This window comes from Ranitomeya imitator, chromosome 7, assembly GCF_032444005.1.
Source record: "Ranitomeya imitator isolate aRanImi1 chromosome 7, aRanImi1.pri, whole genome shotgun sequence".
NCBI lineage: Eukaryota > Metazoa > Chordata > Amphibia > Anura > Dendrobatidae > Ranitomeya > Ranitomeya imitator.
In genome coordinates, this window is record NC_091288.1 from 222434472 (window position 1) to 222451646 (window position 17175).

Here is a 17175-nt window from a genome sequence, read left to right on the forward strand (position 1 = left end):
CTATTACTCTGATCTGGGGGTCTGTGGCCCTATTACTCTGATCTAGGTGTCTGTGGCCCTATTACTCTGATCTGGGTGTCTGCGACCCTATTACTCTGATCTGGGTGTCTGTGGCCCTATTACTCTGATCTGGGTGTCTGTGGCCCTATTACTCTGATCTGGGTGTCTGTGGCCCTATTACTCTGATCTGGGTGTCTGTGGCCCTATTACTCTGATCTAGGTGTCTGTGGCCCTGTTACTCTGATCTAGGTGTCTGTGGCCCTATTACTCTGATCTAGGTGTTGGTCACCCTATTACTCTGATCTGGGTGTCTGTGGCCCTATTACTCTGATCTAGGTGTCTTTGGCCCTATTATTCTGATCTAGGTGTCGGTCGCCCTATTACTCTGATCTGGGTGTCTGTGGCCCTATTACTCTGATCTGGGTGTTTGTGGCCCTATTACTCTGATCTGGGTGTTTGTGGCCCTATTACTCTGATCTGGGTGTCTGTGGCCCTATTACTCTGATCTGAGGGTCTGTGGTTCTATTACTCGGATCTGGGTGTCTGTGGCCCTATTACTCTGATCTGGGTGTCTGTGGCCCTATTACTCTGATCTGGGTGTCTGTGGCCCTATTACTCTGATCTGGGTGTCTGTCGCCCTATTACTCTGATCTGGGTGTGTGTGGCCCTATTACTCTGATTTGGGTGTCTGTGGCCCTATTACTCTGATCTGGGTGTCTGTCGCCCTATTACTCTGATCTGGGTGTGTGTGGCCCTATTACTCTGATCTGGGTGTCTGTGGCCCTATTACTCTGATCTGGGTGTCTGTGACCCTATTACTCTGATCTGGGGGTCTGTGGCCCTATTACTCTAATCTGGGGGTGTGTGGCCCTATTACTCTAATCTGGGGGTCTGTGGCCCTATTACTCTGATCTAGGTGTCTGTGGCCCTATTACTCTGATCTGGGGGTCTGTGGCCCTATTACTCTGATCTGGGTGTCTGTGGCGCTATTACTCTGATCTAGGGGTCTGTGGCCCTATTACTCTAATCTGGTGGTCTGTGGCCCTATTTGTTATGACCTGGTGGTCAGGACAACAATGGACCTGGTGGCCAAGAGCACACAGAATGACCAGATAGTCACTGATAATTAAGGACGAGCTCTGGGACGTGGGAACTCTGCTGACCGCAATCCCTAATCCTATCACACACACTAGAAATAGCCGTGGATTGCGCCTAACGCTCCCTATGCAACTCGGCACAGCCTAAGGAACTAGCTAGCCCTGAAGATAGAAAAATAAAGCCTATCTTGCCTCAGAGAAATTCTCCAAAGGAAAAGGCAGCCCCCACAAATAATGACTGTGAGTAAAGATGAAAATACAAACACAGAGATTAAATAGATTTAGCAAAGCGAGGCCCGACTTACTGAACAGACTGAGGATAGGAAAGGTTGCTTTGCGGTCAAGCACAAAAACCTACAAAAAGACCACGCAGAGGGCGCAAAAAGACCCTCCGCACCGACTCACGGTGCGGAGGCGCTCCCTCTGCGTCCCAGAGCTTCCAGCAAGCAAGAAGCAATAAAAATAGCAAGCTGGACAGAAAAAATAGCAAACCAAAGAAAAACAAACAGGAACTTAGCTTCTGATGGGAAGACAGGTCACAAGAACGATCCAGGAGTGAACTAGACCAATACTGGAACATTGACAGGTGGCGTGGAGCAAAGATCCAAGTGGAGTTAAATAGAGCAGCCCACTAACGACTTAACCTCGTCACCTGTGGAAAGAAACTCAGAAACACCCAGAGGAAGTCCATGGACAGAACCAGCCGAAGTACCATTCATGACCACAGGAGGGAGCCCGACCACAGAATTCACAACAGTACCCCCCCCTTGAGGAGGGGTCACCGAACCCTCACCAGAGCCCCCAGGCCGGCCAGGACGAGCCAAATGAAAGGCATGAACCAGATCGGCAGCATGAACATCAGAGGCAAAAACCCAGGAATTATCTTCCTGACCATAACCCTTCCACTTGACCAGGTACTGGAGTTTCCGTCTCGAAATACGAGAATCCAAAATCTTCTCCACCACATACTCCAACTCCCCCTCAACCAACACCGGGGCAGGAGGATCAACGGATGGAACCACAGGCGCCACGTATCTCCGCAATAACGACCTATGGAATACATTATGGATGGCAAAAGAAGCAGGAAGGGCCAAGCGAAATGACACAGGATTGATAACCTCAGAAATCTTATACGGACCAATGAAACGAGGCTTAAACTTAGGAGAGGAAACCTTCATAGGAACATAACGAGACGACAACCAAACCAAATCCCCAGAACCAGAATTGCAGAAAAACGGCGAAACCAAAGTAGCCGAGCTGGCCCGATTATTAAGGGCGAACTCAGCCAACGGCAAAAAGGACACCCAATCATCCTGATCAGCAGAAACAAAGCATCTCAGATATGTTTCCAAAGTTTGATTAGTTCGTTCGGTTTGGCCATTTGTCTGAGGATGGAAAGCCGAGGAAAAAGACAAATCAATGCCCATCCTAGCACAAAAGGATCGCCAAAACCTCGAAACAAACTGGGAACCTCTGTCACAAACGATGTTCTCCGGGATACCATGTAAACGAACCACATGCTGGAAAAACAATGGCACCAAATCAGAGGAGGAAGGCAATTTAGACAAGGGTACCAAATGGACCATCTTAGAAAAGCGATCACAAACCACCCAAATGACTGACATTTTTTGAGAGACGGGGAGATCCGAAATAAAATCCATAGAAATATGCGTCCAGGGCCTCTTCGGGACCGGCAAGGGCAAAAGCAACCCACTAGCACGAGAACAGCAGGGCTTAGCCCGAGCACAAGTTCCACAGGACTGCACAAAAGAACGCACATCCCGTGACAAAGACGGCCACCAAAAGGATCTAGCCACCAAATCTCTGGTACCAAAGATTCCAGGATGCCCAGCCAACACCGAACAATGAAGCTCAGAGATAACTCTACTAGTCCATTTACAGGGACAAACAGTTTCTCTGCTGAGCAACGGTCAGGTCTATCAGCCTGAAATTTTTGCAGCACCCGCCGCAAATCAGGGGAGATGGTAGACAAAATTATCCCCTCTTTGAGAATACCTGCCGGCTCAGAAACACCCGGAGAGTCAGGCACAAAACTCCTTGACAGGGCATCAGCCTTCACATTCTTAGAGCCCGGAAGGTAAGAAACCACAAAATCAAAACGGGAGAAAAATAACGACCATCGAGCCTGTCTCGGATTCAACCGTTTGGCAGACTCGAGATAAGTCAAATTTTTGTGATCTGTCAAGACCACCACGCGATGCTTAGCTCCTTCAATCCAATGACGCCACTCCTCGAATGCCCACTTCATGGCCAACAATTCTCGATTACCAACATCATAATTGCGCTCAGCAGGCGAAAACTTTCTAGAAAAGAAAGCACATGGCTTCATCACCGAGCCATCAGAACTTTTTTGCGACAAAACAGCCCCTGCTCCAATCTCAGAGGCATCAACCTCAACCTGAAACGGGAGCGAAACATCTGGCTGGCACAACACAGGGGCAGAAGAAAAACGACGCTTCAATTCCTGAAAAGCATCCACGGCCGCAGAAGACCAATTGACCACATCAGCACCCTTCTTGGTCAAATCAGTCAACGGTTTAGCAACACTAGAAAAATTAGCGATGAAGCGACGATAAAAATTAGCAAAGCCCAGGAACTTTTGCAGGCTCTTCACAGATGTCGGCTGAGTCCAATCATGAATGGCCTGGACTTTAACAGGGTCCATCTCGACAGTAGAAGGGGAAAAAATGAACCCCAAAAATGAAACCTTCTGAACTCCAAAGAGACACTTTGACCCCTTCACAAACAAGGAATTAGCACAAAGGACCTGGAACACCATTCTGACCTGCTTCACATGAGACTCCCAATCATCCGAAAAGACCAAAATATCATCCAAATATACAATCAGGAATTTATCCAGGTACTCTCGGAAGATGTCATGCATAAAGGACTGAAATACTGATGGAGCATTGGAAAGCCCGAATGGCATAACCAGGTACTCAAAATGGCCCTCGGGCGTATTAAATGCTGTTTTCCATTCATCGCCCCGTTTAATACACACAAGATTATACGCCCCTCGAAGGTCTATCTTGGTAAACCAACTAGCCCGTTTAATACGAGCAAACAAGTCGGACAGCAACGGCAAAGGGTACTGAAATTTGACAGTAATTTTATTAAGAAGGCGGTAATCAATACAAGGTCTCAAAGAACCATCCTTCTTGGCCACAAAAAAGAACCCTGCTCCCAACGGTGATGACGATGGGCGAATATGGCCTTTCTCCAAGGATTCCTTTATATAACTCCGCATAGCGGCGTGTTCTGGCACAGATAAATTAAACAGAGGGCCCTTAGGAAACTTACTACCAGGAATCAAATTAATTGCACAATCGCAATCCCTATGAGGAGGTAGGGCACTGGCTTTGGGCTCATCAAATACATCCTGATAATCCGACAAAAACTCCAGAACTTCAGAAGGAGTAGAAGACAAAATTGACAAAAATGGAACATCACCATGTACCCCCTGGCAACCCCAGCTGGACACAGACATAGATTTCCAGTCCAATACTGGATTATGGACCTGTAGCCATGGTAACCCTAAAACGACCACATCATGCAGATTATGTAACACCAAAAAGCGGATATCCTCCTGATGTGCAGGAGCCATGCACATGGTCAATTGGGTCCAGTACTGAGGGTTATTCTTGGCCAAAGGCGTAGCATCAATTCCTCTCAATGTAATAGGATGCTGCAAGGGCTCCAAGAAAAAACCACAGCGCCTAGCGTACTCCAAGTCCATCAAATTCAGGGCAGCGCCTGAATCCACAAATGCCATGACAGAGTAGGATGACAAAGAGCAAATCAGAGTAATGGACAATAGAAATTTAGACTGTACCGTACCAATGGTGGCAGACCTAGCGAACCGCTTAGTGCGCTTAGGACAATCGGAGATAGCATGAGTGGATTCACCACAGTAAAAACATAGCCCATTCCGACGTCTGTGTTCTTGCCGTTCAGCTCTGGTCAAAGTCCTATCACACTGCATAGGCTCAGGCCCATGCTCAGATAGTACCGCCAAATGGTGCACAGTTTTACGCTCACGCAAGCGCCGATCGATCTGAATAGCCAAAGACATAGACTCATTCAGACCAGCAGGCATGGGAAATCCCACCATGACATCCTAAAGGGCTTCAGAGAGACCCTTTCTGAAGATTGCTGCCAGGGCACATTCATTCCACTGAGTGAGCACAGACCACTTTCTAAACTTCTGACAATATATCTCTGCTTCATCCTGACCCTGACACAGAGCCAGCAAGATTTTCTCTGCCTGATCCACTGAATTAGGTTCGTCATAAAGCAATCCAAGCGCCAGGAAAAACGCATCCACATCACGCAATGCCGGATCTCCTGGCGCAAGGGAAAATGCCCAGTCTTGATGGTCGCCACGTAACAAAGAAATAATGATCCTTACCTGTTGAACAGGATCACCTGAGGAGCGAGGTTTCAAAGCTAGAAACAATTTAGAATTATTTTTGAAATTCAAGAACTTAGATCTATCGCCAAAAAATAAATCAGGGTAGCTAGAAGGAATACAGAGCGCACATAGGGTCTTATCCGAGATAAAGGGAATATTCGTGAGAGATAGTATGAATTCACTCACCTATTATGGTTGTGTAAGACACAACCACTGCACTTAGCATTGGCGGCTGCTGCAAGCCCCGATGTGATGATCCTTGGCTAGATGAAGAGAATGGGGCACCAGACTGCGCTGCTCGCCTGTCAGGATAATGTACCAGAGAAGTCCAAATAGAAGTAGTAGAGAATAGACTTTATTTCTACGCGTTTCGTGGTGATCACACCACTTCCTCAGGACAGTCTATACACATACACATACAGGGTTTTGTATTTATAGCAAAAGAAGGCACATGGAGACGCCTTTCAAAGGAAGAAAAAAAACACAAACAAAAAACACCACACCCAGTGGGTGGGGAATCTGACTTAAAACACAATTTCAAACATATATATACATCATAAAACACACGAAACAATCATAAAATATAATTGAGTAAAGCACTTAAAACCATTGCTCATACTTGTAAAAATCTAAATACAAAAAAACACATTAAAAAGAATAACTTTTACAAGCTGGGCGAGTGCTAGAACCTACAGTGTTAAAACATTTATTCTTTGTCAGGACCCTGCTACTGATGTTTTGAACCATTGAGCCGTGGGTGGATTTGATTGGATTGTTTTGTTTGGTGGTAATTTCACAAGAGTCTGTGAAATCAAAGAGATAACAGTGGAAAGAGAAAAAAAAAAAATAGAATCCCTGAGAATTATTCTTTATTTTTATTCTTTTCCCTTTCAGTTGAACAAATCAGTTGTTTCGTTGAGTCCATGGGGATTTATGGTGTTCAGCTTGTGAATCCAGAAGATCTCTTTTCTGTTGAGAGTCTGGGCTCGATTAGAATTATCCAGAGAGTCCAGACTCTCAACAGAAAAGAGATCTTCTGGATTCACAAGCTGAACACCATAAATCCCCATGGACTCAACGAAACAACTGATTTGTTCAACTGAAAGGGAAAAGAATAAAAATAAAGAATAATTCTCAGGGATTCTATTTTTTTTTTTTTTCTTTCCACTGTTATCTCTTTGATTTCACAGACTCTTGTGAAATTACCACCAAACAAAACAATCCAATCAAATCCACCCACGGCTCAATGGTTCAAAACATCAGTAGCAGGGTCCTGACAAAGAATAAATGTTTTAACACTGTAGGTTCTAGCACTCGCCCAGCTTGTAAAAGTTATTCTTTTTAATGTGTTTTTTTGTATTTAGATTTTTACAAGTATGAGCAATGGTTTTAAGTGCTTTACTCAATTATATTTTATGATTGTTTCGTGTGTTTTATGATGTATATATATGTTTGAAATTGTGTTTTAAGTCAGATTCCCCACCCACTGGGTGTGGTGTTTTTTGTTTGTGTTTTTTTTCTTCCTTTGAAAGGCGTCTCCATGTGCCTTCTTTTGCTATAAATACAAGACCCTGTATGTGTATGTGTATAGACTGTCCTGAGGAAGTGGTGTGATCACCACGAAACGCGTAGAAATAAAGTCTATTCTCTACTACTTCTATTTGGACTTCTCTGGTACATTATCCTGACAGGCGAGCAGCGCAGTCTGATGCCCCATTCTCTTCATCTAGCCAAGGATCAAAAAATAAATCAGGAATTGGAATCCTAGGCTCTGACATCGGATTCTGAACCACAAAATCTTGAATGTATTGTATCCTTGTAGTGAGATTATCCATCCAAGAGGACAGACCTTGAATGTCCATGTCTACACCTGTGTTCTGAACCACCCAGAGGTAAAGGGGAAAAGTGAGACAGAACACGCTGCAAAGAAAAAAAATGATCTCAGAGCTTCTCTTATCCCTCTATTGAGATGCATTAGTACTTTTGGCCACCTGTACTGTTATGACCTGGTGGTCAGGACAACAATGGACCTGGTGGCTAAGAGCACACAGAATGACCAGATAGTCACTGATAATTAAGGACGAGCTCTGGGACGTGGGAACTCTGCTGACCGCAATCCCTAATCCTATCCCACCACACTAGAAATAGCCGTTGATTGCGCCTAACGCTCCCTATGCAACTCGGCACAGCCTAAGGAACTAGCTAGCCCTGAAGATAGAAAAATAAAGCCTACCTTGCCTCAGAGAAATTCCCCAAAGGAAAAGGCAGCCCCCACAAATAATGACTGTGAGTAAAGATGAAAATACAAACACAGAGATGAAATAGATTTAGCAAAGTGAGGCCCGACTTACTGAACAGACTGAGGATAGGAAAGGTTGCTTTGCGGTCAAGCACAAAAACCTACAAAAAGACAACGCAGAGGGCGCAAAAAGACCCTCCGCAGCGACTTATGGTGCGGAGGCGCTCCCTCTGCGTCCCAGAGCTTCCAGCAAGCAAGAAGCAATAAAAATAGCAAGCTGGACAGAAAAAATAGCAAACCAAAGAAAAACAAACAGGAACTTAGCTTCTGATGGGAAGACAGGTCACAAGAACGATCCAGGAGTGAACTACACCAATACTGGAACATTGACAGGTGGCATGGAGCAAAGATCTAAGTGGAGTTAAATAGAGCAGCCAGCTAACGAATTAACCTCGTCACCTGTGGAAAGAAACTCAGAAACACCCAGAGGAAGTCCATGGACAGAACCAGCCGAAGTACCATTCATGACCACAGGAGGGAGCCCGACCACAGAATTCACAACACCTATTACTCTAATCTGGGTGTCTGTGGCCCTATTACTCTGATCTGGGTGTCTGTTGCCCTATTACTCTGATCTGGGGGTCTGTGGCCCTATTACTCTGATCTGGGTGTCTGTGGCCCTATTACTCTGATCTGGGTGTCTGTTGCCCTATTACTCTGATCTGGGGGTCTGTGGCCCTATTACTCGGATCTGGGTGTCTGTGACCCTATTACTCTGATCTGGGGGTCTGTGGCCCTATTACTCTGATCTGGGTGTCTGTGGCCCTATTACTCTGATCTGGGTGTCTGTTGCCCTATTACTCTGATCTGGGGGTCTGTGGCCCTATTACTCGGATCTGGGTGTCTGTGACCCTATTACTCTGATCTGGGGGCCTGTGGCCCTATTACTCTGATCTGGGTGTCTGTGGCCCTATTACTCTGATCTGGGGGTCTGTGGCCCTATTGCTCTGATCTGGGTGTCTGTGGCCCATTACTCTGATCTGGGTGTCTGTGGCCCTATTGCTCTGATCTGGGGGTCTGTGGCCCTATTACTCTGATCTGGGTGTCTGTGGCCCATTACTCTGATCTGGGTGTCTGTGGCCCTATTACTCTGATCTGGGTGTCTGTGGTCCTATTACTCTGATCTGGGGGTCTGTGGCCCTATTACTCTGATCTGGGGGTCTGTGGCCCTATTACTCTGATCTGGGTGTCTGTGGCCCCATTACTCTGATCTGGGTGTCTGTGGCCCTATTACTCTGATCTGGGTGTCTGTGGCCCCATTACTCTGATCTGGGTGTCTGTAGCCCTATTACTCTGATATGTTTGGCTGTGGCCCTACTACTCTGATCTGGGTGTCTGTGGCCCTATTACTCTGATCTGGGTGTCTGTGGCCCTATTACTCTGATCTGGGTGTCTGTGGCCCTATTACTCTGATCTAGGTGTCTGTGGCCCAATTACTCTGATCTGGGGGTCTGTGGTCCTATTACTCTGATCTGGGTGTCTGTCGCCCTATTACTCTGATCTGGGTGTCTGTGGCCCTATTACTCTGATCTGGGGGTCTGTGGCCCTATTACTCTGATCTGGGTGTCTGTGGCCCTATTACTCTGATCTGGGGGTCTGTGGCCCTATTACTCTGATCTGGGGGTCTGTGGCCCTATTACTCTGATCTGGGTGTCTGTGGCCCCATTACTCTGATCTGGGTGTCTGTGGCCCTATTACTCTGATCTGGGTGTCTGTGGCCCCATTACTCTGATCTGGGTGTCTGTAGCCCTATTACTCTGATATGTTTGGCTGTGGCCCTATTACTCTGATCTGGGGGTCTGTGGCCCTATTACTATGATCTGGGGGTCTGTGGCCCTATTACTCTGATCTGGGTGTCTGTGGCCCTACTACTCTGATTTGGGTGTCTGTGGCCCTATTACTCTGATCTGGGTGTCTGTGGCCCTATTACTCTGATCTAGGTGTCTGTGGCCCAATTACTCTGATCTGGGGGTCTGTGGTCCTATTACTCTGATCTGGGTGTCTGTCGCCCTATTACTCTGATTTGGGTGTCTGTGGCCCTATTACTCTGATTTGGGGGTCTGTGGCCCTATTACTCTGATCTGGGTGTCTGTGGCCCTATTACTCTGATCTGGGTGTCTGTGGCCCTATTACTCTGATCTAGGTGTCTGTGGCCCTATTACTCTGATCTGGGTGTCTGTGGCCCTATTACTCTGATCTGGATGTCTGTGGCCCTATTACTCTGATCTGGGTGTCTGTGGCCCTATTACTCTGATCTGGGTGTCTGTGGCCCTATTACTCTGATCTAGGTGTCTGTGGCCCTATTACTCTGATCTGGGTGTCTGTGGCCCTATTACTCTGATCTGGATGTCTGTGGCCCTATTACTCTGATCTAGGTGTCTGTGGCCCTATTACTCTGATCTGGGTGTCTGTGGCCCTATTACTCTGATCTAGGTGTCTGTGGCCCTATTACTCTGATCTGTGGGTCTGTGGCCCTATTACTCTGATTTGGGGGTCTGTGGCCCTATTACTCTGATCTGGGTGTCTGCGGCCCTATTACTCTGATCTGGGAGTCTGTGGCCCTATTACTCTGATCTGGGTGTCTGTGGCCCTATTACTCTGATATGTTTGGCTGTGGCCCTATTACTCTGATCTGGGTGTCTGTGGCCCTATTACTCTGATATGTTTGGCTGTGGCCCTACTACTCTGATCTGGGGGTCTGTGGCCCCTCACCTGTATATGAGGATGGGGACAATGAAGTCGGAGTACTTTTTTTTCCCTTCGGCATCTTGCAGTCTGGTCATCATGTCTTTGTAGTGTTTCATCCACTCCACCTTCTCACCAATGGGGAGGAAATTTCCTACAAGAAAACATATTAACTTTGATCTGGATTACTGCTCACATCTGTTAGGGTTATTGCTGTGGAGCCGCTGGAGGGAAAAAGGAGTAATCAAAAAACTAATAAAGGAAGTGGAATAATCAAAATGTGGTTAAAGAAGCTGTGGTGTTAGTGCTCACCAGGTGAAGTGGTCACTAAATATCAGGTCAGGGTGATCACAAGATTCGAGGGTGGTAGTACTGGAGCTGGACTTGCTGAATTACTTTATGAATAAGAAACGACGAGCGAAAGCGAGTAGACCAACAGTGCACAAAACCCCAGAAGACACAGAGCTGGGGTGTCAGGATGCAGACAAGCAGAGAAAGAAACACAGAACAAACAGATGGGGAGTCAGAGTGGAGACAAGCAGAGCAAGGAACCCCAGAAGACAAGGAGCTGTGGTGTCAGGGTGCAGACAAGCATAGGATCTGAAGATCTTGTGTAAAAAATTTTTTAGCCAAGAAGGCTTTTTATATATGAAAACTTCTGTTGGCCGCACTGCCTTGTCAGCGCTTTCCTCACTAGTTAGCTGACCTCCAGTCATTGCTGTGCAGATTTGAATGTGTAAGGCTGCCATCACACTATCAGTATTTGGTCAGTATTTTACATCAGTATTTGTAGCCAAAACCAGCAGTGGGTGATAAATACAGAAGTGGTGCAGATGTTTCTATTATACTTTTCCTCTAATTGTTCTACTCCTGGTTTGGCTACAAATACTGATGTAAAATACTGACCGAATACTGATCGTGTGACAGCAGCCTTATATGAGTTCCTTTGTGACTGATGTGCAGGAATCACTGCCCATCCTACTTGTCATTTGCAGGAAAGGACAGCAGTGACTCGTTTTTTTGTGGTCTGAGTGTGCGTCTAGTGCCGATATTCATTGAAGGATGTGAGTGGAGTGCCCACCAGGGCCTAGGGGTTACTCGGAACCAGGTCCGGTGGTCATTAAAGGGGAAGTCACAGTGGCAGCGACCCGGTCCATGGCCCTGGGCGTCCAAATTAAAGGAAAGAACTTTAAGGGGTTGTTGAAAAAGAAATGTTCGTGACGCCACCTGTGGTATTCAGTCAGAGGTGACCGACGCTGGTTAAAGGGGTCCACTGGGGTGATGGTACTGCAGCAAGGATGGTATGGCTTCCCACAGGTGAAGCTGGGTCCCCAGGGCTCCCGATGTAGTAGGGACAGATGATACATGGTGTAGAAAGAAATAGAGGACACAAGGTTGCAGTCTCTTTACTGATGTAAGGCAGCAACAGTCCAGGGTACCGGATCACAGGTGCTGGTGTGGTCCGGCCGGCTTGGAAGCGACTCAGAAATCCCCCTAGCCAGGTGGGATTGGAAGCCTTCCTCTATGCGTTGTGTTGTACTCCCTTGCTGCCTTAGGCCTCACACAAGGTCCTCACTTTCTCTCTGTCCCCCTTTAGGTAGGACACTACCCACATGGAAGGTAACGCGAGCCTTTTTACAGGGGTCTCTCAGATGACTCTGGTCTCTGTGTTACTGTGCCTTCGAGTGTTAATGGTGGACAGGAGACTTGCAATCTGCTGTCCGCCAGTTTCTGCCATGGGGCATGAACTTACCCCCACAACCTCTGTCTTCTGGCTACTGGTATTCTGCGCTTCATAGTGAAGGAAGCTCAGTCGCAGCTTCTCTCCAGCTCTTTACTCTCCTTTGCTTCTCTTCCCTGTTAGTCTAGTACAGACTGCTCTGTTTCTCTTTCCTTCCAGGAGCTGCAGCACCACTTGGCTGCATGGCCCCAACTTTCCCCTCTGACTTTCTCTGTCTGCTTCCTCTCTGTTCTCTCCCTCTGACAGACTAACTCCTCCAAGCCAGAATCCATATTATCTAGGGAAGCTCCCCTGAAACCGGGTTCAGAGCTCCCCCTTCTGGCCGGGAGTCAGAACATGTTGCATGTATGTGAATACCTGTCAAAGGGATCCTTCCTCGCTTCCAAGCATGGCATCACTTTCCCTGTGAGGAAAGCAATACCACTGTAACAACCGGTTACCTGGGGGGTTACACTCCCCCTCTGTTAAATCCAGTACTCCCGGTCTGGGAAAACAAAAACACAATAACAGGTTAAAGACATTTGCAAAGTTTTTGAAATGCATACAACAGATTAAACAGGTAAAGCAAACTTTTGCTTCCCTTTATGGGAGGTAATCTTCTTTAACATTACAGTAACTACATATATAAGTGCAAAACATTAGCTTTACCAAAAATATAAAACTCTCTGTAATACAAAATATTACTTGTGCATTTATTAATTATCTGACATATTAAATACAATTCTATTCTCTTTTACTGGCTAACTTCTCTAGCAATATTTAACACTAACACTTTAATACAGTGCAATAAGGGCAACTTTTTCTTAATCTGAGGTAGTGCAATTAAAAGTGCAAACATTCAAGTATCAATAACAGTTTCGGTTTCATTAAATTGTGAGATCTCTCTCGCCAACAACAGCAATGATGCGGGGGGACCCGCTCTAAACCCCCAACGTAGGCTTTGTGCGGGCTGTAAGGCATAAGTGGTCTCCTTTCTGAACCTCTTATTCGGCCACGCCAAACAGTTTTTCTTCTTGGTCCCTTTAAGGCAAACAACTTTTTAATGTAAACAAAAATAGACTGTTTCTTCAATGGTTCCGTGTAAAACCAGTAGAAATCACCTTATGAGGTGCCAACTATTTACAAGCAAAGTTTGTGGACCATTCACTGTCCATGGCCTCAGTGTCTTTTCAAACAAATGGACCTTTTAAACAGAAACCTTGCCAGGTTAAACGAACTTTAACAGTTTACAGTCATATTTCTTATCTGTACTAATTTTGCCTCTTCCATGGTAGCATCTGGATGTTACTCTCTTTCATCCTGGGATCCAATCTTATCCCTAGGATAATGAAAATCTGATCCTTTCCTACTATGGAGGTCTGAGAGCTCCTGCACTGTGTTTCCACATCTGATGTGTAGCCCGTGAACACACTGTATGCTGCATTTTTGCTGCTGGAAGCACTGGCTTTACCTCAGCAGATATTGGGGCTGCACTACTTGCAGGTGACTTAGGTCTGGCTGTCTTTGGTGTTGCTGATTTGTCAGGACTGGCAGCTGTCAGTTTGTATTTTCTAACGTTTAGGGCATACCACTCTTCTTCACCCCAGTGACGGGTGTAGGTCACGCAATCCCCTGGGTAGAGGTCCCTATCCAGGTGCCCCTCTAAAAGGTAAGATTCAATGTCACATCGGGTGACAAAGACTTCTGCCAATAGTCCAGGCTCTTTAAGGAAACCCCAACCCTTTTTAAGGTGCAAGGCCACTATAACGCCCTGTTCTTTATGGGCCCCGGTCTGATCGTTTGGCCTTATGGGCCTGAGCTTTGGCCCCCAGATTGTGCTCTTCTATGGCCATACACCGGGCATCATGTTCCTCATCCTGCTTCTTCCAATTTAACTCTAAGCGCTGACCATACTCCTCCCAGCTGAGGACTTCTATATGGGACTCCTCTGGTTGGGCCTCCCCAGGGAACCCAATTAGGTCTGCCCCCGGATTGTCCCTCTGAAATTCAACTCCCTCTGCGCTCACCTCCAGTGGTGTGCCTGTGGGTTTCAGCAGAGCCTTTATGTGCCCCTCTACACCGGATGCCTGTCCTAGGCAACATTGTAATAATGCCAACAAGGTCAGGGAGCTGGTGGTGTTGGGAGCAGGCCTACCAGTGTCTCTTCATTCTGCAGAGCATAGCTGTCGGTAGCTGTGGTAAGGTCAGTCTTTGGAGCGGGGTGAGTAGCTGGGGCAGGAGCAGTCGCTGGAGTGGGGTTGGTCACCGGGGCAGGGTCGTTCTTCATACCTGCTTCAGATGTGATCCCTCCGGTGCCGGGTTGCTCCCCTGCTGAGACACTGGATGCTGATGGCTCCTCCAGCATGGTCTTTCTGCGCAGGGCTGCCTTTCATTTCCTTACCGTGGTCAGCTATGTGCTTAGGAGCTGGCGGCTCAGCTACTCCACTTGCGCTCCCTGGAGCTCCGGATCCAGAAGCGTCAGTGGGTCCGGGTCCTGCTCCCATCATACGATACGATACGATACGATACGATACGATACGATACGATACACTTTATTGATCCCGTGGGAAATTATGGTATCACAGCAGCACAACTTAAATCATAAAAATCATAAAGGAATTCCATAGTTGACATGACAGTTTGTTGACAGAAGAACATTATACATTAGAATAGGACATACACAACGAGTGAACTGAATGTAGAGAAATAAGTAGACATTCACCTTGGTGGTTTAACCCTAATGTTATTGTTGTACATTCCCATGGCAGTTGGCACAAACGATTTCCTATATTTTTCCTTCTTACACCTCAGAAGTATTAGCCGGTTGCTGAAGGTGCTCTTCTGTCTCATGAATAGCTCATATAATGGATGTGCATTATTGTTCATAATTGCCATACACTTTTTCAGAGTTCTTCTCTCCACTACCTCCCCAAAAGAGTCCAGATTGCAGCCCACAGCAGAACTTGCCTTCTTAATAATCTTATTCAGCTTATTAGCATCAGAGGCCCGCACACTACTACCCCAGCACGTGATTGCAAAAAAGATGGCACTTGCCACCACAGATTGGTAGAACATTTCTAACATTTTGCTACACACATTAAAAGACCTCAGTTTCCTTAGGAAATACAGTCTGCTCATCCCCTTCTTGTAGACAAACTCTGAGTGGCATCTCCAGTCCAGTTTGCTATCCAAATGGACCCCCAAATATTTGTAACTGTCCACCTGCTCTACCTCCTGACCAGCAATAGTGATCGGTAAGCATTCCAACTTTATCCTGCTATAGTTGGCCACCAACTCCTTGGTTTTCTTAACATTTAGCTGCAGATAGTTACCATTGCACCAATCCACGAAATTCGACACCACCCTTCTATATTCCTCATCCCCCTGATCTCCCCTAATGCATCCCACAACCACAGAGTCATCCGAAAATTTTTGAAGATGGCAAAGTTCAGATTTATACTGAAAGTCTGAAGTATACAGTGTGAATAGAAAGGGCGCAAGCACCGCTCCCTGGGGGGCACCTACACTGCTCAATAATCTGCTTGACACCACTGCTCCCATCTGTACAAACTGTGGCCGATCTGATAGGTCGTCAGTTATCCAATTTCTCATCCCCTCCTCCACCTTCATATCAGTCATCTTTTTGTGTAGTAAAAGTGGCTGCAGGGAGTTAAATGCACTCGAGAAATCGAAGAACATCGCTCGCACCGTGGCTCCGTCATTCTCCAGAAATGAATGTACCCTATGTAACAGAGAAAGAATAGCATCATCCACCCCCAATCTATGTCGGTAAGCAAACTGAAGGGGATCAATAAAAGCATTGACCCTCGGTCTTAAGTGAGCAAGCACTAATCTTTCCAAGGCCTTCATAGCATGAGATGTTAAGGCTACAGGACGATAGTCATTTAGGGTTGCAGGAGAAGAAGTCTTGGGTACCGGCACCAGACAGGAAGTTTTCCATAACACCGGTACCCTCTGTGTTTGTATACTTCCATTAAATAGGCGTGTAAAGACAGTACACAGCTGGTCTGCACACACTTTAAGGACACGTGAGCTGAGTCCATCTGGTCCTGCAGCTTTACCAATGCTAAGTGACTTAAACTGCCTCCTCACATCATTTTCGGATACTCTAAAATAGGTCTGCTCATCCTCCAATATCGATGTTGCAGAATTTGCACCCAGTTCCCATCCACTATCAGTTGGCACATGTACACATGTACTGCTGAACCTGTTGAAATACTCATTCATCTCATTAGCCTTGTCCATTGTTCCTGGATCATTTTCAAGCCTCAGCTTAAGCCCAGTCAGTAATTTCATTCCTGCCCAAACCTCTCTGGTATTATTGTGGGACAGTTTCTTTTCAAGTTTAATTCTGAAGGCTTCCTGGGCCTCCTTTATTTTATGCTTCAATTCATGCTGTATCATTTTAATTTCCTCTTTGTCACCCAGTTTAAATGCCTTTTTTTTCCTGTTGAGCAAATGCTTCAATTCCTTTGTTATCCATGGCTTGTTGTTTGCAAAACACCTAATCTTTTTAGTCGGCACCAACATATCAGTGCAGAAGTTAATGTAGTCAGTCACTCTACCAACCACTTCATTAACATTTGTATACTCGTCCATTGTCCCAAGCAGCACATCCCAGTCTGTAAGATGAAAGCAATCCTGTAAAGCCTGTTCATTTGTTGGATTCCACATTCTAACTGATTTAATCTTAGGAGGCTGTGTACTAACAAGAGGTTGGTAGACTGGTGACAATAGTACAAGATTGTGATCAGATTTCCCCAAGGGCGGCAGGGTAGACGATGAATAAGCATTCTTGACATTCGCATAGAGTAAGTCCAACGTAATTTTGTCACGTGTTGTACATTTAACAAATTGATAGAATTTAGGTAAGGCAGTAGACATTTTAGCCCGGTTAAAATCCCCAGAGATTACAGTAAGC

At 46.2% G+C, this 17175-nt stretch overlaps 1 protein-coding gene across 1 annotated transcript in view; it reads right to left on the reverse strand.

The window, feature by feature from the left end:
• LOC138645673 (reticulocyte-binding protein homolog 2a-like) overlaps positions 1-17175 on the reverse strand; it is a 79395-nt gene that overhangs the window by 25066 nt on the left and 37154 nt on the right. Inside the window, exon 2 of the mRNA XM_069735130.1 lies at positions 10541-10667. Within this exon, the coding sequence (XP_069591231.1) occupies positions 10541-10667 (127 nt within the window). The remainder of the gene's footprint in view (positions 1-10540; positions 10668-17175) is intronic.